The sequence below is a fragment of the Pelmatolapia mariae genome, linkage group LG14 (assembly GCF_036321145.2).
Source record: "Pelmatolapia mariae isolate MD_Pm_ZW linkage group LG14, Pm_UMD_F_2, whole genome shotgun sequence".
NCBI classification, from domain to species: Eukaryota; Metazoa; Chordata; class Actinopteri; order Cichliformes; family Cichlidae; genus Pelmatolapia; species Pelmatolapia mariae.
Genome location: NC_086239.1, coordinates 11,448,561 through 11,472,425, shown reverse-complemented (window position 1 = coordinate 11,472,425; position 23,865 = coordinate 11,448,561). Strand labels below are relative to the sequence as shown.

The following is a 23,865-nucleotide window of genomic DNA, read 5'->3' as shown; positions in this document are numbered from 1 at the left end:
TCTAACAGGTTCCCATGTATCGACATTGAAAGACCATACAGAATCAATCTCCAGCATGGCATCTTCCACCCTGGACAAAAGTGATAAAGACACAAACTGGGGTTGGAAAAGGATATTAACAGCAAATTACACTGCAAAAATTAATTAAGCTGCTCCAATAATGATCACTTTGGCTTTTCTTTTTTTTAATTTTCACTCCCCCCACCCCAACCAGTCGCGGCAGATGACTGTCCCTTCCTGAGCCTGGTTCTGTCGAAGGTTTCTTCCTTTTTAAAGGGAGTTTTTCCTTCCCACTGTCGCTAAATGCTTGCTCATAGGGAATCGTCTGATTGTTGGGGTGGCCAAAACTCCAGGGGAACTAGCAATTCTTGTGAAAATTTAAAAAAAAAAAGCCTACCAATATTCAAAGCAGAGCAGCGGACACCTTACCATCACATCAGTCCTTCAATCAGACCTAAAACCATGTTTACAGAAATAAATTCCATACAAATTGGAAATAAATTGTGTAATAATTGTTGTTTTTGATTGTTTATAAATGTATAGTGCTACCCTTCAGCCTCCTAGTAGACATACCTGTGTTATAAATGTGAAACTCCTCTGATTTTCAGAAAAGTTGACCTCTGACCTTGAAGTCAAGGTCACTGAGATTTAAACTTCACAGAGATTTTCAGTAGATGCAACCATGGTATTGACATGAAAATTCTACACTCTCACAGACTTGGGTGTCCACAGCACCTCGCCATATACAAAAGATAAAGAGGTGTTTTTTCTAGGCTTTTTATAAAGATTACAAAACACAAATAACAAAAATGACAACGCTATTTTGATGTTGTCTAATGTAGTGCAAAAAACGAAACAAACCCAAAAATTAATAAAAAAAAAAGTAATTTTCTATCTTAAACTACTGGATAACAGCTCTTTTCTAATAACATTGAAGATGCTGTTTAACTGCTTTTCAGCAGTAGTGCCCTACTAATTAAAGACTTGTTACTTATAGAGGTACTTCATAAATAAGAGTAAAAAATATATATATACATTAAAAAATACAACTTAAAGCTGTAGCGTCCAGATTACTTACGTAGTCAGCTCCTTCCGTGAAACTGATATAAGATGCGGTAAGCTGAACACAGCTTCAACCGTCTGTTTGTTGAAAAATAGTAACGGACCGCGTTTTCTTGTTAGTAACTGTAATGGCGTTGTAACGATAGGAATAGTAATTAGTTAGATTACTCGTTACTGAAAAAAGTAACGCCGTTAGTAACGCCGTTATATGTAACGCCGTTATTCCCATCACTAACGATCAGTTATAATGGCTCAATGTGCGGAAAAGAATAATCAGACACAATCATTTCTATTGAGAGCTCCAGTAGTTTTTCTTTTTTTTTTTTTTTTTTTTTTTTCTTTTTTTTAACCTGTCCCGTTTGGTTCTTTTGCCATCAGAATTATTGTCTAAAGGCGAAGAAAGATGCCCAACGGATTTACTTTACCAAATGGACCATCCCAGCCTTGCCGTAATGGTCCATTTGATTCAACTTTTTATTGTTTATTTTATTTTCACTTGCTGAATACGGGACAGACTTGACTGGAGGAGAGAATGTGGAGAAAGAAAGAGGGAAAGAAAAAAACCTGAGAAGAGGGACGGGGAAAAAGGGCAAAAAACAAAAACCAACAGAATAAGCAGACAAAAAATACATATATCGATCACCTGGATCACCTGTTGAGAAAGAAAAAAGAAAGCAAGCAGAAGAAAACGAGAGTAATAAACAAGATCACAATGATATATGAGAATATGACAGTAAATACTAAATATTAAACATTATTGTGCAGCACGTGAGATCGACAGCGCACAGTGTGCTTTGAGGTAGGAGCCAAAAAGGGTGTAATTTGTGTGTGTGATCACCCGTGTGTACACCTGTGAGCATGAACGCGCTTGTTTTTAAAAGGTTCCTTCATGTAATGATCTGCTAGAGGGTGTGGGGGGCCACTGCCCCGACCTCCAGGGCATGAAGCAGGTATGGAGGAGATCAAGACTCCAGACATCCAGAGGCCCCCAGAACACAAGAGACCAAGGAAGACCAACAGAGGGGCAGCCGCGCCACTATCCCAGAAAGAGCTGAGGAGAGTCCCAGATGAGGGGTCACTCAGCAGCCGCGGAGCAGAAGCCAGGGGGGGTTGCAGTGACGTGCCCGTGAGCTCCGCCGGCAGCCAGCTGTGCCTGAGTGGCCGAGCCCCGGGCCGTAAGGCCGAGGGCACCCCATCCCCAAAGTGGCCCGAGCGAGCCCCAGGCTCCAGGCCCCAATAAGCAGCCGCCAAGGAGTGAGCCGGTGGGTACCTGGGCGCCCACCCCCGGAGACAGAGAACCACCAACGCACCGATGTCTGAGGGCGTCCGCCACCGGCAGGGGAAGTGGTGGGGGGAGATGGGCCTCCAAACCTTGGAGGGCCTGAGATGTCTTCAGAGAGGTGGCGTCTGATACCCAACCTGACATATAGACACAGACAAACAGGCACACACAGATACAAACATCTATTCCCACCCTCACCCTCCAGTAGTTTTTCTTAATCTACAGGCTGTGATCAGCTGATCTGTTGCTCTTTGTGGATGCACACAACTGAATTCAACAAGATGTAAGCAGATATTTCATAAGTTGTCCTGACTGATTTCCATCTCTATACACTGACAGTACACTGTTTATGTTGTCTTTAGATTAGACAGTATACAGTTGGAATTCAATGAATGAACGTCAGCATCATCAGCTTAATGTCATGGTCGGACGGTCCTGCTTGTGTGTGTGTGTGTCTCCCTCTCCACTATACTCTCCGAGTCCGGCTGTCTATGAGCCGCGCCTCCGGGAGAGAATGGCCGACCCCTGACCCGGAAGCGTCTCCGCTCGGCTGCCAACACACCTGCGTGTAATCTTCCACCCAGCTGCCGCTAATCTTTCCTCGCTTGGGCTGAGGTATTTAACGGTGTGTCCAGACGGCAGTCGACGCTGGATTGTACTCGAAGCTCGGTAGTTTAGTGTGCTCGCGATTCTGTGACTTAGCATAGCCAGGCTAGCCTTCTCATCAGCTGTTGTTGTTGCTCGTCCCTCAGGTGGAGAAGTACGGAGCGGAGAAAAGGGCTCGCTGGTTTTATCACTCGGGAGGAGAAACACACACGGATTTTCACTGAACACTCATCAGCACCACCTTCGGGAATTGGGAGAAAATCACCTTTGGACAATCGCACGTCTTTGTTTAAGACTGTATTTGAGCACTGTAAATAAACGCACTGTCTGCTTTGTATCCAGAGCTCCGCGCTTGAGTCCATACTTTCCATTAGCCGTGACACTTAAATTCAAATTCAGTTCTGCTACAGTTGATATAACCCTTTGACCACGAGGACCTTTTGAGGTCTAATCAGGACATTTTCACACGGATCTTAGTAAATAAGTTACCGTGTTCTGGAGTTGATATAGAAACCCTCATAGCAATTATTGTTATTAGATTAGACAAAATCCAAGATAAATTAAAGCTTGTCCACGAAATTCTTGATGTCTGCTGTACAATCATTCGATCCTCGAAAAAGAAATGTGCGAACAAATCATAAAAGGTCGCAAATTATCATGACGTTCATGTCTGTGATAAGTGTATGCAGCTTTCCGATGTTTTTGTTTCATTTGATTTTCTTTAATTTGTTGATTTGCGCTACCAGTGAAGTGTGGGCCACCATTCTGGCTCTGATCCGGCTTCATGGCTTCAAGAGAGATGCAAAGGACGAGTGGGATCTTCTGGCTGTGAAGGCTGCCTCATGGGTCCGTGCTCAGAATGGTAGAAACCATGATAATAGCTGATAAAGTGTGTTTATTTTAACAGTGTGCCATGGCTACGATCAGCTGTTTTTCCTGTAATAACTGTGTTTTTAGCACTGTGTGTGACAGAGTGTGTGGAAGCTGGAAAAGTCCTGTTGGGTTACAGCAGCGGTTCCCAACCCCCGGGCCTCGGACCGGTACCGGTCCGCGAGTCGTTTGGTACCGGGCCGCGAGAGTTGAGGCTCAGGTGTGAAATGTATGGTTTTCAGGGTTTTTATCGGTTTTATTTTGTTATCATTTTTATCGTTAACTCGGTTTTCCTGGGTCTTTTCACGTGTGTTATGAATAAATCTTCTTTTTTTTTGGTACCGGTACTAGTTTTATTTTGTTGTATTTATCCGCGACACCTTAAAGGCCGGTCCGTGAAAATATTGTCGGGCATAAACCGGTCCGTGGCGCAAAAAAGGTTGGGGACCGCTGGGTTACAGCATCAAAAGATTAACTGGGGCTCTGAGCGTTTGGTTTACTGACTTCATACTGCTTTAAATTTAGTGTTGTGCCATAATATCCATCCTGATTTAATTTTCTTTTGATTTCTGATTTTTGTGTTTATTGTAAACTGGTATTTGGTATTTGTACCAAATTAGGGTTTTTCATGCAGTACATGAAAAACTTCATGTAAGGCACAGTGACTTTTTCTAACACCGCACTGTGTTGCTGTTATGTGGCTGTTGCTTCCTCTCTGCTCACTGACTTTAATTGATATTAACTGCGCTGATAAACGAGAGGCTCTTAAAGACACAGTGGTGAGCAGCAGCTGGTAGATACACTTGTTTGCTTCAGCTGGCTGCTGAAGCCTCGCCCACCTGACTGTCCCAGCCCTCAGCACTGTGTTTTTTCCACAGCTGTCTGCGGAGCACAAAGTGGACACCTCTGTCTTCAGCTGGACCTTTTACTGCGACTGTTTTAGAAACGAGCGTGTTTACGTCACAAACAGCAGGAGGAAAGTATTTGCTTGACCAACGTCAGTGTCGTAACAGGTAGGCATTTATTCCATGTGTTTATGAAGGTTAAGATGACGCATCAGAATCTTTGATCGAAATTAGCCTTCTTCATAGATCACAGTGTCTCCACATGGTGGGTCTTTTCCATTTTATTCCCCATCAGAATAATATCTGAAAAAAAAAGATTTTATTTGCCCACACAACAACAAAAATATCTTTCAAAGTTTTTTTCAAATTATAATATTTCCATTTATATCTTTAAGGATGACTGCTTTTGTTTTATTTTGTTTTTGTTCTGGTATTTTGAAAATGACCTCAGGTTAAGTCTTTCAGATATATCTTAATCACTTTATGTTGTATTCAGGCTGGCTGTATTTTAATAAAAGTTACATGTCAGTATAACGATCATGTTCAAATTAAATCTCTGATTTAGCTGTGAATAGGTACAAAGATGTCGTCCTGTGGTCTACTCACTGTCCAGATGGAACCAGGTAAAACATCACTTAATAAATACAATTTCATAGGAGGAGGGGGGGGGGGGACGGCTGTAGCTCAGGAGGTAGAGCAGGTTACTTACTAATTTGGAGGTTCGACCCCCGTCTGTTCCAGTCTGCATACCAAAGATCCTTGGGCCATGTACCAACCCCAAGTTGCTTTCTGATGCATCTATTGGCGCATGATTGCCTGTGCACTTCCATAGAAAGAGCATAGAAAAAAGTGCTTGTGCAAATGGGTGAATGAGACAAGTTGTGTAAAGTGCTTTGAGATAGAGTAGAAAGGTGCTGTATAAGAACCAGTCCATTTAACTGGTTTGACCAAGTTAAGATGTGTTGTAAATTTGGATGTTTCATTCTGTTTGTCTGTCAGTTCCTCTGAAGAGCATTGAGGTGGAGCTGCAGGTGAGGGACCATGTGGCTGCAGTGGTCTCCACTCTGAACTACGAGAACAAGGAGGACAAACCATTAGAGGCTGTTTTTGTCTTCCCTCTGCCTGGAGATGCTGCTGTCTGTCATTTCAGTGCTCAGATTGGACAGACACAGATTGTAGCTGAGGTGAAGGAGAAACAGAAGGTGAGCTGGGCAGTAAATATAACCTGATTATAAGTGAGATTCAAAATAAACACAGTGAATGTCACTGACATGTGTCACCTGTGCTTCAGGCTCGTGAGGAGTATGATGATGCTCTGAGCTCCGGTCAGCAGGCCTTCCTATTGGAGGAGAGTGATGAGAGTCCAGATATATTCTCTCTGAGTGTGGGCAGTCTGCCTCCAGGAGAGAGCGCCTCCATCAGGTTGGAGTACGTCACTGAGCTGGCTGTGCAGGCTGATGATGGTCTGAGGTTCTGTCTGCCTGCTGTGCTCAACCCTCGATACCAACCTCAGGGTAGGACAACTGTAGCTTTTCTTTTGATCCTGCTTGCCTTTTGTGTTGTTCTCTGTCAAGATAACCTTTGTTGCCACTGATTTTTAGTCCACCTCTTGTGTAAATTCATATGCCTCGATCCCTTTTTCCCTTTTATAAGAATGGCTTCTTGATAGCCACCCTCCTTTTGAGAGCATTTCTGATGAAGCTTCAATGAACAGTAAATGGATCAACTAAAGACCCAGATCCATCCCTCGGGCCCTGTTAGCTGTTCGCTGGATCTTTTTGCTATTTCTTAAGGACATGACTTTCAAATCATTATGTCCTGTAGACAGTTTGTCAGGCCTGGCACTTCTTCACCTGTCTAGTTTCCACAATGTTTTAAGGACACACTGTACAGCTTACCCAGATATGTCAAGTTTTTATCTAATAGCACTTTGGCAATCATCTTATTGGTGCCAAAATATTTTTTTATAAATGTCAAAGTGTGTTATTTTTGGACTTTTTCATGGTTTCAACTAAAGAAATGGGAACAACTGATGTGTACTTGCAACAGGCTGCCTAAAGATACAGTTTAAAATTGTGTCCACTTTGCTAAGTGTCTGTTATGTGTAGACACAACACTGGTTCCTCCCTTTAGTTGGGTGCCCATGAAAAAGGCACCTAACATAATATGTACACAAGCTTTTATTACTGCACCTTCTCATACCTGGGTTTACGTCCCCTTTATGTAAATGTGAGGGGGATTTACAGAGAACATTAAAAGTCAACATCCAAATATACGGCCCTGCAGATGATACTTAGCTTTATCTATTGTTGAAGCCAGATGGCAAAAAACAATTGAACTAAATTATGCTGAAAAACTAGTTCATGCATTTATTACTGCAGCGAGAGTACTGACTGGGCCTAGAAAAAGAGAGTATATTTATCCCATACTGGCTTCTCCTAATTGGTTCACTGTCAAATCCAGAATCAAATTTATAATTCTTTTCCTCACATGTGACTTTTGTTTCACTGTGATTTGGTACTATACAAATAAAACTAAAGTGAAATGTATTAAAATCAACTAACAATAGAAAGAAAACCAGAACACGAGGTTCAATGAATCTTTCTGTGAACATTGAAGTTGATACTGTAACAAAAGATTTACTTCTAATCAGTCTGATACTGTGTGCAGGTAGCGAAGGTGCAGGTTTCCAGGTGACTTCTGTTCCAGCCTCTCTGGTGCCCTACAGTCTGTCTTTTTCTGCCCGAGTGTCCTCTCCTCGTCCAGTCTCTAAAGTAGAGTCCAACTGTTCGCTGGACCCTCTGCAGTACCTCAACACTGATCAAACCCAGGCCACGGTAGGTAGAGTGCTGATGTGTCTGCTGTGTGTGGTTGTTACTTATTACTGAGGAATAAATATGAATGTGTTTGTGGTGTGCAGGTCAAGCTGGCTGCAGGACACAAGTTTGACAGAGATGTTGAACTGCTGATTTATTACAAAGACGCCCACCAGCCCACTGCTGTGGTGGAGGCAGGACAGGCCTCTGCTGAGCCGGGTGAGTGAAAGTTTTTAGTTTGCAAATACACATTTCATCATCCTTACTTTTTAACAAACAGTTTATGTGTTGGAATAAAAAGTAAAAAGAAAATTTATGTAATTTTTTTCTGTCTCTTATTTTCAGGCTCTCTGATGGGTGATCCAGTGGTGATGGTGAGTCTGTACCCTGAGTTCCCCCAGTCTGTGATGTCTTCAGTGGCTCCATGTGGAGAGTTTGTGTTCTTAATCGATCGATCTGGAAGTATGGGATCTAGGAACCACAGATTGACTCGCCAGACTCGCATCCACAGTGCAAGGGTATTCATAACAAGTTTACTCTGAAATCTTTAATTTCATGATGTGCCTCTCACACAGTGTCCTCACCATCTTTTCCCTCTTCCCTTAAGGATACTCTACTGCTCCTGTTGAAGAGCTTACCAATGGGCTGCTATTTCAACATTTACAGTTTCGGGTCCAAATATGAACACATCTTCCCGTGAGTCTCTGCCTCACATCAGTCAGCCCAACAAAAGTCTGTTTTTGATATGAAGTACATGTACTTGTGTATTGGTGTTTGTGTAATGACAGTAAGAGTGTGGAGTACAGCCAGAAGACCGTGGAGGAGGCTCTGAAGAAAGTTAAGAAGATGAAGGCTAATCTTGGAGGAACAAAGATCCTGGAGCCCCTCAAATATATTTACAGCCAGCCCTGCATTCCCAATCAGCCTAGACAGGTAACACAGACATATTCACTGACATTACACTGACTTAGGATCTCACATGAATCTTAAATTCAACTAATACTTACATAAAGCTACTCTTAAAACAACTTTTCACCTCAAAATCTAAAGAGATAAGCTAACCTGACTTGCTTTTTATCCTATAATGCAACTGTTCAGCTTCTGTATAACATGATGGAGGCCAGAAATGTATTACCAGATTAAACAACAGATTACAAAAAGTGCTGCAGACACCATGGATATGTGTTTTGTTTTGTTTTGTTTTTTATTAATGCACTTTTTTTTAAACGCCCAGCTTGAACAGGTATACAAAGTTAGTGTAGTGTCCAGGAAACAGTTCTGCTCTTTTGTTTGCTTGTTTGTTGTGTATTACCATGAAAGTATTTTTGTTTTTGAAACCTAACTCAGCTCTCAGAACTAGTTGTGTGTTTCTGGGTCTGATGTTATGTCCTTATGTGCCAACTCTCCTCTCTAGCTGTTTGTCTTTACTGATGGAGAGGTGGGAAACACCAAAGAAGTGATCGATCTGGTGAAGAAGAACTCGAATTCTCACAGGTGAAACTACAAAAAACCTGTTATATCTACACAATTACCAGAATGTCCAACATGTCCTCTGTGTAATCAGCAAAAACTGTTGTATTGCAGGTGTTTCTCTTTTGGGATTGGGGAAGGGGCCAGCTCTGCTCTCATCAATGGGATGGCCAAGGAAGGAGGAGGTCACGCTCAGTTCACCACAGGGACTGACAGGATGCAACCAAAAGTAAGACAATAAGTCATAATAATTGTCATCATAAAAACCCAACATGATGTTATTATTAGAACAGAATGATTTCAAAAAAACATAAACGTATATTTTTTCTAATCCTTGTTGTTGTCAGGTGATGCAGTCGCTGCGATTTGCTCTGCAGCCAGCTGTGGTCGACATCTCAGTCACATGGGATTTACCAAAGGAAGTGTCTGTCACTGTCCTCTCTCCACCAATCACAACACTTTTCCAGGGTCAGAGGTCACTGATTTATGCCCAGCTCACTGGACAGGTAGGAGCTGCAGCCTCTCATGTTGTTGTTTAGGTATTTGATGACATTAATTAACGTGACTTCTAACACTGTAACTCTGTGTCAGAGCTCAGAGGCAGCAGAGGGCTGTGTGACGCTGAAGTACAGCCTGGCAGGTCATCCCTCTGAGAACCAGCTGCACTTCAGTCTCAGACCTGCAGAGGACACTGGGTAAATGAGTTCCTATCTAGTGTCAGAATTAGATATGACAACAGAATAAAGCATTATGCATATGTCAACATGACTGCATTTGCTTTTAACTCAGAGCACAAGAGCACCTAACTACTACATGTGTTTTTGTAGGATAAAGAATAAAAAGTTAATTTCATGTCAGATTTCTGTTCATTAATAAGTTGCATTAATTATATCATTTTTGACTTTATTTTGTCAAGAAGAACCCCAGCTGTACTTCTTCCTTCCCCCTGTTTGCAGATTAACAGTCCACATGTTGGCTGCTCGAACTCTGATTCGCTCTCTCGAGATGGAAGCAAGAGACGACAAAGGAGAGCATAATGAGGAAATGAAGAAGAAGGTGGAGGAGTTGAGTATCCAGTCAGGAGTGAGCAGTGCCTTTACTGCCTTTATTGCTGTTAGTAAAAGCAGTGGTGAGGCGATACAAGGACCCCTGATACACATAGAAAGTCAAGGAAACCGTGAGTATTCACATTTATATTTTCTGAAACACTGAATGTTGTTTTGCTTGTCCTTTCAAGCCCTACTTTATTAACACAACACGAGCTCAGAGGGATGCACTGTGAAACATGATTATTAGCACCATATTTTGACCTCTGAGTTAGAGTTTTTATTGCCAGGAATGTAGATTTCTTTTTATCTTGTTCATTCACAGTGGTAACTTATGCCTACACTTAATTGGTCTGGAGCAAGTTATATTGAGAGTTTCAGTTCAAAATCACTCTTTAAAATATGCAAAATGTAGGCCTCTACATAAGAGATAAGTTTTACACATGTAGTCTGTAGAGCTGTATCTTACTAACACAGCTGAAGGAAGGTATGCATAAAGTCACAGCAGCACAAAATGTGCAGTGCATGCACATGGCCCCAGTAGTGCTCGCTGGAAGCAACAATAAGGTTGCCAAGGTCTTGTGAAAGCTCATTTGTTTTACCCATCACGAGATGTTTCTTGTGTGACACATTGGTAATGAGACACCTTTTCAGAGGCCATCAGTTGGGACTGAAGCAACTGATATTAATTTGCAGAAAACTGATATTAATTAAGTGTCAGAACTGCTTTTTAATTACTGATAGATATTCTTCTTTCCATGCCCTTTTGCACTTCCCTTTCTTCATGCATTTTTCCCCTGTGTCATTTCTCATTTTTACACATAATTTATGGACATGTTTGGCTTGATTTCTTAGTATCTTTGGATTGGATGAGTTGTTAATGATTTCTGGTTAGAGCTTCATGTCAGTAACACCTTTAGAAATACATTAACTTAGAAAATTGGTGACATGTTTAATACTTATTTTAGCCACTGTGTGTATGTGAGAGAAAAAGACTCTTCACCACCACCTGGTGGTTGCAGGAAATTATGAGCAGTTATTTTGTGGAAAAGTAAAATAGAATCAAAGGCTTTACACTGCTGCGTCTCCATTTCAGACGCATTAGTTACATTTGTAAGTGTGAAAATATGACGATATACTATAAAAAAGTTCAAATGGTTTCTTTCGGTGACTTATCGGAAAACAGATAAAACATCTGAGGCACTGCAGACATCAAATAAGGATATACTGAAATGAATAAGTGTCATGATATGGATAATGCAAAAAATGATATTCAGGAATTTTTTACATTTTGAAACATTATTTTGTATTTTGCATCTTTTTCCTGATTTTAACTCTCTTTTTCAAAATTGTTATGGCTTTATGATTGAATTAAGTTTTTTTGCTACAGCTTGTCTGTAAATGCACTTCAAAGACACTGTTGTTAAATCATGATTATAACTTTGTCTTGTGTCACACAGGTTTATACCTTCGCGAATACAATTTTTCAGATTCCTGTGAGATCAGTAAAGGTAAGTAGTTTTACTGGAGCATGTGCAAAGATAAACTGAAAAATAGTGTATAAAACAAAACAGAGTTCGTGCCACCTTTATTCTTCAGCGGAGCCTGAACTCTCTTAGAAGCTTTCTTGTAATTTCTTTATTTATTTAAAATTCAGGAATATTTCTCCGCCTGGCTTGACTAACCAACAAGCAAATAGCATTCCTGGGAAAATGGTCGGGTACTAGGATTTATTTCCACAAGCATTCTGGAAAACTATTGCTTAAAGCTACTTTGAAAAATTGGAGAAAGGTCCAGCTTCTTTAAAGCTAATTTTTCAATTAGTCATTTTTTTAACCAATAAATTGGCACTTTGGAAGTTCCTCCATGGGTTTAGCGGTTAACACATATTCTCGGCGAGAAAGTGGTTGCTTGTTTAATTCCAGACAGACATAAATTCTACATTTGGGTTTCATCAGGAAGGACATTTGCAGAATAAGCCCTTAAGGAAAGGGAGTAGCTGTAATAAGATTTTAGTTAGGAATTTTATGTTTTTGGATTGTGTGTTTCTTTGAGTTTCTGTCTTAGTTTTTGCTATTTTCCATAGATTTTATTAATGACAGGCAGTATTTTGTTACTTCCCTGTCTTCTCTGCATTTAGTCTAACTTTTTTTTTTTGATAGTCTTTATAAGTTTCAACACTTTCTTGTCTTGACTTTGATTTATAGTCTTTGTCACTTGTCAGTTATTTTGATCATTTTTATAAATTATGGGATAGTATTACTACCTCTCATTTAATTGATTGTAGTCCAGTGTTTCCTCCCATATTCCAGTAGTCCAATATTCCAGTAGTCCAATATTCCAGCTTCTGTCTTCCATACGGAAGTATGGAATTCTCTGTTTATCCAGCCTCATAAACCCCACCCTTGATATTTTGTTGCTTTTTTATTTTAAAAACTGACCTTTTAAAACCTACTGAGAATATTTTGACCAGTCATTGAATTTAACCAAAATTCTGATACCAAGTAAAATTGAAAATAATAATAATTTTGATATATTTTCCAACCATAAAATGGAAGAAATTGTGCTACTCTTTGAACTAGATAAATACAAATTTTTATTTATTTATATAAACTGTGACTCAGAGGGGAGTGTGCAGGGACTGTCTACAAAATGCAAGGTTGAAAAGAGAAAGAAAGATATTTTAATCTAACTAATGCAATAGGTGTTTTTTAAAATAACTTCCTGCTCTTCTGTATGTGATATCACAAACTTTAGTTCAGGTGTTTTGTAAAAAAGACCTGAGATTGCATCCTTTAGCCGTGTCATATTCACTTTCTGTATTCATTCTCTCAGTTTGCCTTTGTATGACATTAATGTGTAAATGTATCAGTACCAGTAAACTGAAATCTATGATTTGTCTCTATATAGGTACAAATACGGGATCCTGTGGTCTGCTAACTGCCCAGAAGGACCCAGGTAAAAAAAAAAAAAAACATCCACTCCTGCATCTCTGATGGCATGAAGGTGGATTCAGATTTGGTGCATCAGAAAACGAAAAATACTATAAAGGCCCAGAATTGTTGAAACACTAAAGAAGTTAGAAAAGTAGGAAAAAAAGTGGAAGAAGTATTAACTTAGACCCTACCTCTTTCATAATTCATTCATAATGTACCATCTGTAAGTTTGGATGTATTGATTCTGTTTGTCTGTCAGTTCCTCTGAAGAGCATTGAGGTGGAGCTGGAGGTGAGGGACCATGTGGCTACAGTGGTCTCCACTCTGAACTATGAGAACAAGGAGGACAAACCATTAGAGGCTGTTTTTGTCTTCCCTCTGCCTGGAGATGCTGCTGTCTGTCATTTCAGTGCTCAGATTGGACAGACACAGATTGTAGCTGAGGTGAAGGAGAAACAGAAGGTGAGCTGGACAGTAAATATAACCTGATTATAAGTGAGATTCAAAATAAACACAGTGAATGTCACTGACATGTGTCACCTGTGCTTCAGGCTCGTGAGGAGTATGATGATGCTCTGAGCTCCGGTCAGCAGGCCTTCCTATTGGAGGAGAGTGATGAGAGTCCAGATATATTCTCTCTGAGTGTGGGCAGTCTGCCTCCAGGAGAGAGCGCCTCCATCAGGTTGGAGTACGTCACTGAGCTGGCTGTGCAGGCTGATGATGGTCTGAGGTTCTGTCTGCCTGCTGTGCTCAACCCTCGATACCAACCTCAGGGTAGGAAAATCATCCAACACTTATTAATTTAGTTTGTTTATCACAAAATAATCATGCTTGTAACAAGCATGAGTCGCAATGAGTCCCACAGTGATTTTCAGCTTTCTCTCACGTTAACTCCAGGTAGTAAAGGTGCAGGTGTCCAGGTGACTTCTGTTCCAGCCTCTCTGGTGCCCTACAGTCTGTCTTTTTCTGCCCGAGTGTCCTCTCCTCGTCCGATCTCTAAAGTAGAGTCCAACTGTTCCCTGGACCCTCTGCAGTACCTCAACACTGATCAAACCCAGGCCACGGTAGGTAGAGTGCTGATGTGTCTGCTGTGTGTGGTTGTTACTTATTACTGAGGAATAAATATGAATGTGTTTGTGGTGTGCAGGTCAAGCTGGCTGCAGGACACAAGTTTGACAGAGATGTTGAACTGCTGATTTATTACAAAGACGCCCACCAGCCCACTGCTGTGGTGGAGGCAGGACAGGTCTCTGCTGAGCCGGGTGAGTTGTTGGATTGCACATTTTTATTTGCAAACTAACAACTGATGATTAAAAAATTCTCCTCTTTCTTCCGGTGGGAGTTAACAGTGTTTAAATATATTGTAAAATATAAAGTTTACATTCTTTTCCCCTTTTCATGTGTTTCAGGCTCTCTGATGGGTGATCCAGTGGTGATGGTGAGTCTGTACCCTGAGTTCCCCCAGTCTGTGATGTCTTCAATGGCTTCATGTGGAGAGTTTGTGTTCTTAATGGATCGATCTGGAAGTATGAGATTTAGGATCAAAAGAAGGAGTCTTCAGACTTGCATCCACAGTGCAAAGGTACTCATAATGTGTTTACTCATGAAGTCTTTAATCCCTGGTGTCCCTCTCACACAGTGGCTTTCTCCATCTTTTCCCTCTTCCCTTAAGGATACTCTGCTGCTCCTCTTGAAGAGCTTACCAATGGGCTGCTATTTCAACATTTACAGTTTTGGGTCCAGATATGAACACATCTTCCCGTGAGTCTCTCCTTCACCCAACAAAAGTCTTCCTGTTTTTGGTATGAAGTACATGTACTTGTGTAATTGTGTTTTTTGTAATGACAGTAAGAGTGTGGAGTACAGCCAGCAGACCATGGAGGAGGCTCTGAAGAAAGTAAAGAAGATGAAGGCTGATCTTGGAGAAACAGAGATCCTGGAGCCCCTCAAACATATTTACAGCCAGCCCTGCATTCCCAATCAGCCTAGACAGGTAACACACACATACACACACACACACACACACACACACGACTTAGGAGCTCACCCCAATCTTAATTACAACTAATAGTTGCATAAAGGTACTCTTGGAACATATATTTACCTAAAAATCTAAAGAGATAAGCTATGGTGACTTACTTCTTTTCCCTGTATTGGGACTGTACAGCTTCACACGGCTATTTTACCTTATCAACAAATACAGAAACAGCTGGATGGCTGTTCTTGTTCTTATTGCACTATTTTCACGGCTGAATAAGGTACTCAAATTTAGTGTAGTGGCCCAACGAACTGGAGAGTATAAGGACATCTGCATAGAGCCGCACGTTAACTTTCTGATAAGAAAATATATGTCACACTATCCTAAATGGATCTCCATTGTTACACAAGCAGAAACACTGGTATGTAATTTGGATTGACACACACAAGTAAAAATACAAGTTCTTCAAGTGTCTGTTTGCAGTAATATTACCATGCAATTCTAGATACTGTTTTTAAAAGCTTATCAGGACCATTATTGTTCAGGTAACTGCTTTGCTGGTTTTTTGGTCTTCATACTAACTGTGCATTGTTTGTTACTCATAAACCATTTGTGTTTCTAGAACCAACTTTACTGTTTTACATCTGTTATGGTGAAACTCTTCTCTCTAGCTGTTTGTCTTAACTCGCGGATGGGTGAAGAACGACAAAGAAGTGATAGATCTGGTGAAGAAGAATTCCAGTTCTCACAGGTGAAAACACAAAACATAACTACAAAATTGTGCAAAAGTCTTGATCCATCCCTCTTTTCTTAGTATTTTGCTTTTAAGGAGGAATATCTTTTTTTTGTGCGCCATATTTAAGGTGGTCTTGGGGAATAGTCTTTCTGAAGGTCTTTCAATGCTTTACTTTGAACCTGGTTGTGTGGCTGTTTTTGTTTAAGTCACATGACATTGACTTATTAGTCATTCAAGCATAAAAAGGCACTTAACTCAATATTTTATTAAATATAACAAAATGAGGGACGGCTTAAGACTTTTGCGTGGTACCAGATATCGGCAGAATTCCCAGACTGTGCTAAAAGTTGTCTTTGCATCTAATGGAAACTGTTGTATTGCAGGTGTTTCTCTTTTGGGACAGGGGAAAACACCAGCTATAATTTCATTAATAAGATGTCCAAGGAAGGAGGAGGTCACGCTCAGTTTATCACAGGGACTGACAAGATACAACCAAAAGTAAAACATTAGACTCAATCAGAAGTCAAATTAAACAAAACCACAGCAAATACTTATTTAATCAGAGAGTGTGATTCCAGGTATTAAAAAAAAAAAAACAGCTCCCAACTCTTTGTTTTGAATTATTATTCAGGTGATGCAATCACTGCAATTTGCTCTGCAGCCATCTGTGATTGACATCTCAGTCACATGGGATTTACCAAAGGAAGTGTCTGTCACTGTCCTCTCACCCCCAATCACATCCATTCTGCAGGGTCAGAGGTCACTGATTTATGCCCAGCTCACTGGACAGGTAGGAGCAGCAGCCTCTCACAGTGAAATATGTCTGTTGTGTTTTGAAATATGATTAACAGTGATGTTCATGTGAAGATGTAGTTGGTTTCTAACACTGTAATTCTGTGTCAGAGCTCAGAGGCAGCAGAGGGCTGTGTGACGCTGAAGTACAGCCTGGCAGGTCATCCCTCTGAGAACCAGCTGCACTTCAGTCTCAGACCTGCAGAGGACACTGGGTAAATGAGCTGTTAGTCTGGTGGTAGAATTAGCGTATACATTTGGTCAGGAGCAGTTCTAAAATTTTTATTAGAGTAAAAATAAGTTCAGATTCAAAACTACTGATTCAATAGATTTGTGCATTACATTTTAGCATGCACAGATTATACTAAGATTTGTTTGTATGCATTGTTTGTGGATGGAGCTAGCTGTGAGTATGTCATTGTTGTCATGTTATTAACCATTACTAGGATGAAAGTGTAAGAAGAACCCCAGCTGTACTTCTTCCTTCCCCCTGTTTGCAGATTTACAGTCCACATGTTGGCTGCTCGAACTCTGATTCGCTCCCTCGAGATGGAAGCAAGAGATGACAAAGGAGAGGATGACAAAGTGAAGAAGAAGGTGGAGGAGTTGAGTATCCAGTCAGGATTGAGCAGTGCCTTTACTGCCTTTATTGCTGTTAGTAAAAGCAGTGGTGAGGCGATACAAGAACCCCTGATACCACCACCCAGTGAGTGTTAGCACTGATTTATTCTGAAATAGTGAATGTTCAAAGTTCTGCTGAGGTTTTTTTCTTTCAAGTCCTACTTTGTGAGCACAGGGCTGTACTAAGAAGTGTCATTAATGGCTCAGCAAAATATGTTGACATTTGAGTTTTCAGTGTCATGAAGATGGCTCGCTTTTTATTGCACTGTCTAACTTACATCGTCTCAAAGCACAGCGTTTTGTCTGATTCTTTCACAACCCCGAAGTTGGGACGCTCTTTAAATTGTAAATAAACACAGAGAGCAATTATATACAATTTAGAAAACATATCAAATGTTAATAAGAAAGAGTGAACTAAAAAATAATAATAATAATGAAGTATTTTGGAATTTGATATCAGCTACACATCACAAAAAATTGAGACAGGGGCAACAAAACGCTGGAAAAATACATTTAAAAAGAAACAGCTGCAGGAATATTTTGCAACGACTTAGGTTAACTAGCAACAGGCCACTAACATGTTTTAAACATTTATGTTCAGCACATCTAGTCTAATGTCCTATATAAATAAAATTGCCATTATCATTAGTGTCTAGAAATTGCTAGAAGACAAAGACGTTTCATTAAATTATCTGTATCATTTTTTTTAGTTTTTGTTATATTTTAGTGGTATTATTGCTTTTGTTGCCCTTTTGCATCTTTCTCCCTTTATTGTGACTTTATTTTATCTCGTTCTTTTTTTTAAATGATGATGATGATGATGATGATGAAGTTGATGATTATTTTGTGTGACACAGGTTTAAAACAGTGTAATTTGGTGGATTCATGTGAGAGTCAGCCAAGCAGCAGTAAGGGTAAGTACTGTTACTTTTTGACACACACACACACACACACACTTGTAACGACCTTGAGATTTTCCACAAATCTCATTCGATACATTTTTTTTTTTACCTTTTCTGAGAAGTGCCACAAATTTCCAGCTACACCCACATTGTAAGAGTCTCAAATGATAAAGGCAAACATTCTGTGTACATGTTCAGTTTCTTAAAGCATAAAGCGGGATTGATGGTCCTGTAAATGTGTCTATTCCTGTACATATTAGTGTTTGAGAGGGCGAGGGGTTTCTCCCCAGACGCCTTCTCACACTGTCCACCAATATCTTGACGGCACATTGCTGGAAGAAAATGATGTAATCTTGTACTGAAAACTGATTGGTTGATAAGTGGGTAGGCAGATGGGGAGTCCCTGATGTGGAGCAGACAGTGCATACGTTACCTCTGCTGGACATAAGTCACACTTAACATATAACTGATCCTTAGCCAAGCTCCATCAATGTAATGTTAAGGATGTAAAGTAACAGAAATTTTATGATTTTTATCTCTGCAGGGATCTCTGTAACGGAGAAACTGAGATCAGGTAAAGGATTTACTCTTCCAAGATATTGAATCTCTGTGTAGACACACACACACACACACACACACACACAGAGTTTAGTGCATTAAGTCTACTACTTAATGAAGAAAAAAGAGATGTCCTTGTTTGTGGCCCAGCAGATTTGAGCCTAATGAGAGTGGAAACAAAGTAATGGAAACTTTAGGCCACATTTGCCAATGTTAAATGTTTGGTTCACTCTTGTTTTTAATCACTTGCCAAGCTGAGTTCTGTGTATCAGGGTCTGAATTGGAAATTGTTATTCATGCCTTTATTTAATTAAGGTTATTGTAATTCATTGTTCACTTCTCCTAAGTTCCTCTCTGGAACATCAGCAGATCGTTCAGGATGCTGCTGTGAGGCTTCTTACTAAGTATTCACACTTCATTGCATTCACTGCATCAACTTCAGACTGCACTTTAAGATTCTGGTTTTGACTTTTAGAGTTTTTTACAAGCACCAGCATAAATCAATGAAATTTCCCAAAAGATGGAAAATAAACCAAAAGCTAACCCAAACAAACCACACATATGCATACTGGGAATAGGAGAAGTCGAATTTTAACATCAACCCCCATCAACACCCCCCATTAAGTTGTGGGTCCTCTGAGGATCCATCTCTCACAGCCTGCCCACTCATCACACTTACATTCTTGTCATTAAAGCTACCCTACCTTCCAAAAAAGAAAAAAGAAAATTATTGTTATTAACAAAATTATTCACACATGTAATCCTCCAAAATGTTATTTTAGACTTTTTTCTTTTGACTGAACTAAAAGTGAATCACACATTTTCCACATAGAAGTAAAAATACATCTTCATGGTTTGCCTGAAATTTTTCCCCATCAACAGCCTTCAGCCGCATTAACTCCCACTTCAAGCATGCTCAAAGCTGCTCACCTCAGAGGAAGGGTAAGTCACCAAATGACATGTTTACTTTTTTTTCTCTTATTTGTGCTAATAAAGTACGCATGTCAAAAACTCTATGAAATACATGACACATACATGTGTCTGTCTGTAACAATAACCTTCAGTATGTGCACTTATTTTGTGCTTTTAATGATTTCTTGAACTGCTCTTTTTCTGGAGTGGCTTGATTGTACAGAATCCATCTTTAATGCCTTAAAAACCAAGACATGGGTCCACAGGTTTTTAATCTAATCCACGCAGGGTCAAAATTATGCATGCAGGTCCATATTTATACACATCTGCCACTAATATTTAATGTGCCTCAACAAGTTGCACCTTGACGAGACACTCTTTGTAGCCATCAACAAGCTTCTGGCATATTTCTGCTGCTCTTCTTGGCCAGGGCCAAAATTACCATGATATTCATACATGTAACTTTCTTATCACAGGCACCGAGTCTCAGCTGTCAGTCAAAGACCCTTTGCTGCAGCTGGTTTCCCTGCTGGAAGCCTCTGGATGCTGGTTATTGAAGCCAGCTTTGGCCTCTGTGCTGGGGAAGACCAGCAAGGAGGTGGCAAACCTGAAACCTGCATCGGTGGGTAATCATCACTTATTCAGTCATAGATGTTTAAGCAGCAGTGCATTAGTAGTATTACACAGCATCAAAAGTGTGGTAGACAAAAATAATGTATTTATTAACTTATTTAATTTTTAAACCTTTACTCCAGCTAATCATATCTAAGTGTAAGGGCAATAGCCTGCAATCTCAACATATGCACTGCTTTTAATTTGTGGAGTTAGGCCAGCAGTGAAGTGTGGGCCACCATTCTGGCTCTGATCTGGCTTCATGGTTTCAAGATGGATGCAAAGGACGAGTGGGAGCTTCTGGCTGTGAAGGCTGCCTCATGGCTCTGTGCTCAGAATGGTAATAAGACTAATAAATATTGAACTGCTGTTTTCTTTTACTTGTTTTTGTTTTACAGTGTGTTCTGTTTGTGCTTAATCTCGCTTTATTTTCAGCGACGTGTGTGACAGAGTGTGTGGAGGCCGGTAATGCGCTGCTGGGTTGCAGAGTAACGAAAGATGCTTTGGGGCTCTGAAGTTGCTCCTCCTTCAGAATTCAACTTTATGTATTGCATATTATCAGTGTTCCTCTTGTTTATTATATATTTTATTGTGTGTTACTTTTTTGTTTTTCACCTCTGTAAAAACAAAAAAGAGAAAAAGGTGTAATCTCAGCTCTGTTTTTGTGCCTTAGTTACCTCGGTACTGATGTGCTGCCCCTGTTAGAGGTGGCAGAGTGGACTCAGCAGTGCTGTTTATCCATGCAGACCTTTCAATTGCACATGGACTGGATATAAAAGGTGGATGAAGCTACTGTAACATTACCCACTTTTTTCTGAAGTCTCAGCTTCTAAGGTGCTATTGCCATCTCAGACGATTCATACCAGATATCATGAGTGAGCAGTGTTAATTTATGTCTGTGAAGGTTCTCAGTCATCCAGGTCATCGTAGTCTAAGGAGCTTGGAAAGAAAAGCGTCTGGACTTCTTTAAGTTGCTTGCGCCACCATTTGACCCTTAGAACTGAAGCTTCTCAAATGAGACTTGAAACGTCTTCAAGCAACTTAAAGAAGTCCAGACGCTTTTCTTTCCAAGCTCCTTAGACAGTGTTAATTTAGTTCACCAATTATTCCCAAAACAAAAACTATGATGAAATGTACTGACTCTTTCATCAACGAATAAAAACAAGATGAAAGCATTCTGGAGAGACGAGAGCCAATCAGAACTAATTAAGTTGTATAGAAAGGCGGGACAAGTAAGGTTAGAAACATACATTTGAGATGGAAAATGCTCCCTATTCCTCATGAAAATGCAACAAAATGTCAACATTTGTGAGGTAGAGACAAGCAGACATACGGAGACATTTCCAATTTGATGTCAAGTAAAATAAGAGACTTTGTAAAGCATGTAGAAGAACTCAAAAAGAAACTTTTAAACTTTATAAAAATAGTGAAGTGAATCAACTTTAGATAAAGTCTACTGTAACCTTATGATAGTTAGTGGGCTAAAACTAAATTAATTTCCTGTATAATTAAAAGAATAAAATAAAAAAAGAGTATCATCAGAAAAAAAAGAGTATAATCATCTTGTCTTCAATATGGCTTGAAATGAGTGATTTTGGCCTTAAGTTCATCAGGTCAAAATCACTAGAACCACAGACGGTAACATTTTAATGGGCAGCAGGGGGAGACTCCTCTGGTTGCAAAAAGAAGTCTTCGTATGCCTACGGGTAATCATCTTTATTGTTTGCTGTATAAGTTTACACTTTCATAGAGGGGTTTGTCTTTCTGAATGCAGCATGATGGTCATTCACTAAATTCTGTTCCTGATTAGAATCAAAAAGGAGAATAAAGCAGGATAAACTTCAGGGTTGTTTCACCTTGTGATGTGCCGTGTTTCTGCCAATGGTGGAAATACTCAGCTCGATGCTTCACAACAGAACATAACTAATGCCTAATGTAATGGTTGCTACAGTTTATGCATACACACTAAAACATTCTGCACAATTGTTTTTTATTTTCTCCAATTGTCCCTGAGAGGCATGTGAGTGAGTGATGAGCTATATCTCATCTATTCAGTTCAGTTTTATTTCTGTAGCGCCAAATCACAACAGCAGTCATCTCAAAGCACTTTACATTGTGGGGTAAACGCCCTACAATAATACAGAGAAAACAGAGTCTTTGAGACGATGCTTAGCTAAACCAATTATCAGTTCATGCACAATATTTAAACAATTAGTGTTGTCCTTATATTTGAGCATGTGTTAGCTTTTCCTGTGTTGATATAGTAATAAAGATAAATGTCTGATGTCTAATTGATGGTTTCTCTGGATTTGTTGATGTGAATTTGTACTGTCTGTTGTATTTATCTTATCTTTCATTATTCAGTGCTTGTTCATCATTGTGCGTATGTGAATTTGTAACTGAGTTTACTGTGCATTTGATAAAGATCCTCAACCTAAATGTAGTCTTCTTTTTTTTCTCTCATTGGTAAATCTGTAACCTGTATGCCAAACAAGAAACCACATCTGCATTTTAGCGAGGATAGAACAGTTTGTACTTCTAAGTCATACAGTCAGTGATAGGATCTGGGAAAATCTGTCCACTCAAAGTTGTACTAAGAAGCGAGATTAATGGGATGCCAAACTCAGTTGAGCTATAAGCCAGAGTTTTCTGTTCATAAAAGTGGATCTCTGGCTGGTACCTTATGCTCAACATGTGTTAAGAGTTATGGTGCAAAGTCTGGAAGTGCCACATTTTCACAGATTTGTTTTTATTTACAGCATGTTTTAAGTGCTGTGTGGATTCACAGCTGGTGGAAGGTGTTTTGTATATGCAGGTTGTTAAGGCATACCTGACTAATATTACATTTTTAATCACTGTTTTATCATCATCATGATCAATCAATCACATCTCTGACTGGAGTAGGTGGCGCTCACAGGGATCATTTTGTGTGGCACAAGATTTTTATATAGGCGCAAACCAAGGCTGAAGCAGAAAGGCTTAACAGAGATAGTTGATAAGCACTGTCGTGACACCTGGTCAGGTGGGGTTTTAGGTTTTGTTAAGCCAGCTACCACAAAGAAAGCCTGGATGGTGCAACATATTTATAAACTTCCCCAATAGTATATCCTCAGGGTTAAATCACAACTCTTGCTCACTGCTTATCTGGGATCAGCTCCAGCATCCTCACAAGAAAACCGATGGGCGGATATAGCCAATTAAATACATCTACAACATATTTAATACTCAAATATTGGCAAATATTGTTTTCTATTTTTATTTTTCCTACTATATAGGCTTGTTTTTTCTGATGTCTGTTCTTTGTCCTCATATGTGTGGCTGGGAAGGGACTGTATGTTATCCCCCTGTCATTTATAATGAGTATTATCCACATTACTCCAGTAAATCAGTCACTGACCTGAGATGATGCTCCATGTTGTTTTACATTGTCATCTATACAACCTGGTTTTACCTGAAAAGCTTAACATTTTAATGACTTATACTCTATTTTAAATGTGTCTTTGAAAACTGTGCCTGCTTCTTTAGTTATTATACTGAATACTGAATATAATGTACAAAAATATAATACTATAATACAAATAATACTATATTCTGGTTCTTAATTTGAATACCATGAAGACAAAAGAGCAGGAGCTCATCTTCTTCCTACACGTCTTGTTTCTGTCCCACTTTCCCACTTCACTCTTCCTCTCTTTGCATATAACCTAATTTATGGCTGTATGACCTTTAGGATTAACATGCTCTTTTAATGCAGTAGACCTTTGTGCTGCTTGTGATGACAGGTGCTCCTGTCTCCTATTTACAGGACTCAAACCCAGACA

At 39.8% G+C, this 23,865-nt stretch overlaps 1 protein-coding gene across 7 annotated transcripts; it reads left to right on the top strand.

Annotated features, from left to right (window-relative positions):
- The first annotated feature begins 2,858 nt into the window (after nucleotides 1-2,858).
- Nucleotides 2,859-22,547, top strand: LOC134640952 (von Willebrand factor A domain-containing protein 5A-like). Of its 7 annotated transcripts, none has more exons than XM_063493066.2 (37): nucleotides 2,859-2,969; nucleotides 3,097-3,574; nucleotides 3,697-3,812; nucleotides 4,699-4,833; nucleotides 5,231-5,288; nucleotides 5,665-5,867; nucleotides 5,957-6,179; nucleotides 7,336-7,502; nucleotides 7,586-7,700; nucleotides 7,827-7,999; nucleotides 8,089-8,177; nucleotides 8,270-8,414; nucleotides 8,896-8,975; nucleotides 9,066-9,180; nucleotides 9,299-9,457; nucleotides 9,543-9,646; nucleotides 9,908-10,128; nucleotides 11,458-11,508; nucleotides 12,908-12,955; nucleotides 13,193-13,395; nucleotides 13,485-13,707; nucleotides 13,831-13,997; nucleotides 14,081-14,195; nucleotides 14,343-14,515; nucleotides 14,606-14,694; nucleotides 14,782-14,926; nucleotides 15,583-15,662; nucleotides 16,031-16,145; nucleotides 16,279-16,437; nucleotides 16,551-16,654; nucleotides 16,940-17,145; nucleotides 17,918-17,974; nucleotides 18,507-18,536; nucleotides 19,403-19,462; nucleotides 19,909-20,054; nucleotides 20,261-20,384; nucleotides 20,480-22,547. In XM_063493066.2, exons 5-37 carry the CDS (start codon nucleotides 5,249-5,251, stop codon nucleotides 20,557-20,559), a joined length of 4,209 nt encoding a protein of 1,402 aa, XP_063349136.1. In that variant the 5' UTR covers nucleotides 2,859-2,969; nucleotides 3,097-3,574; nucleotides 3,697-3,812; nucleotides 4,699-4,833; nucleotides 5,231-5,248; the 3' UTR covers nucleotides 20,560-22,547. The 7 variants fall into 7 exon arrangements, 6 of the variants coding, with proteins under 6 accessions (XP_063349136.1, XP_063349135.1, XP_063349134.1 ...); XM_063493065.2 differs by having other exon boundaries at nucleotides 2,859-3,013; nucleotides 3,097-3,260; XM_063493064.2 differs by having other exon boundaries at nucleotides 2,859-3,013; nucleotides 3,097-3,284.
- Nucleotides 22,548-23,865: the final 1,318 nt, after the last annotated feature.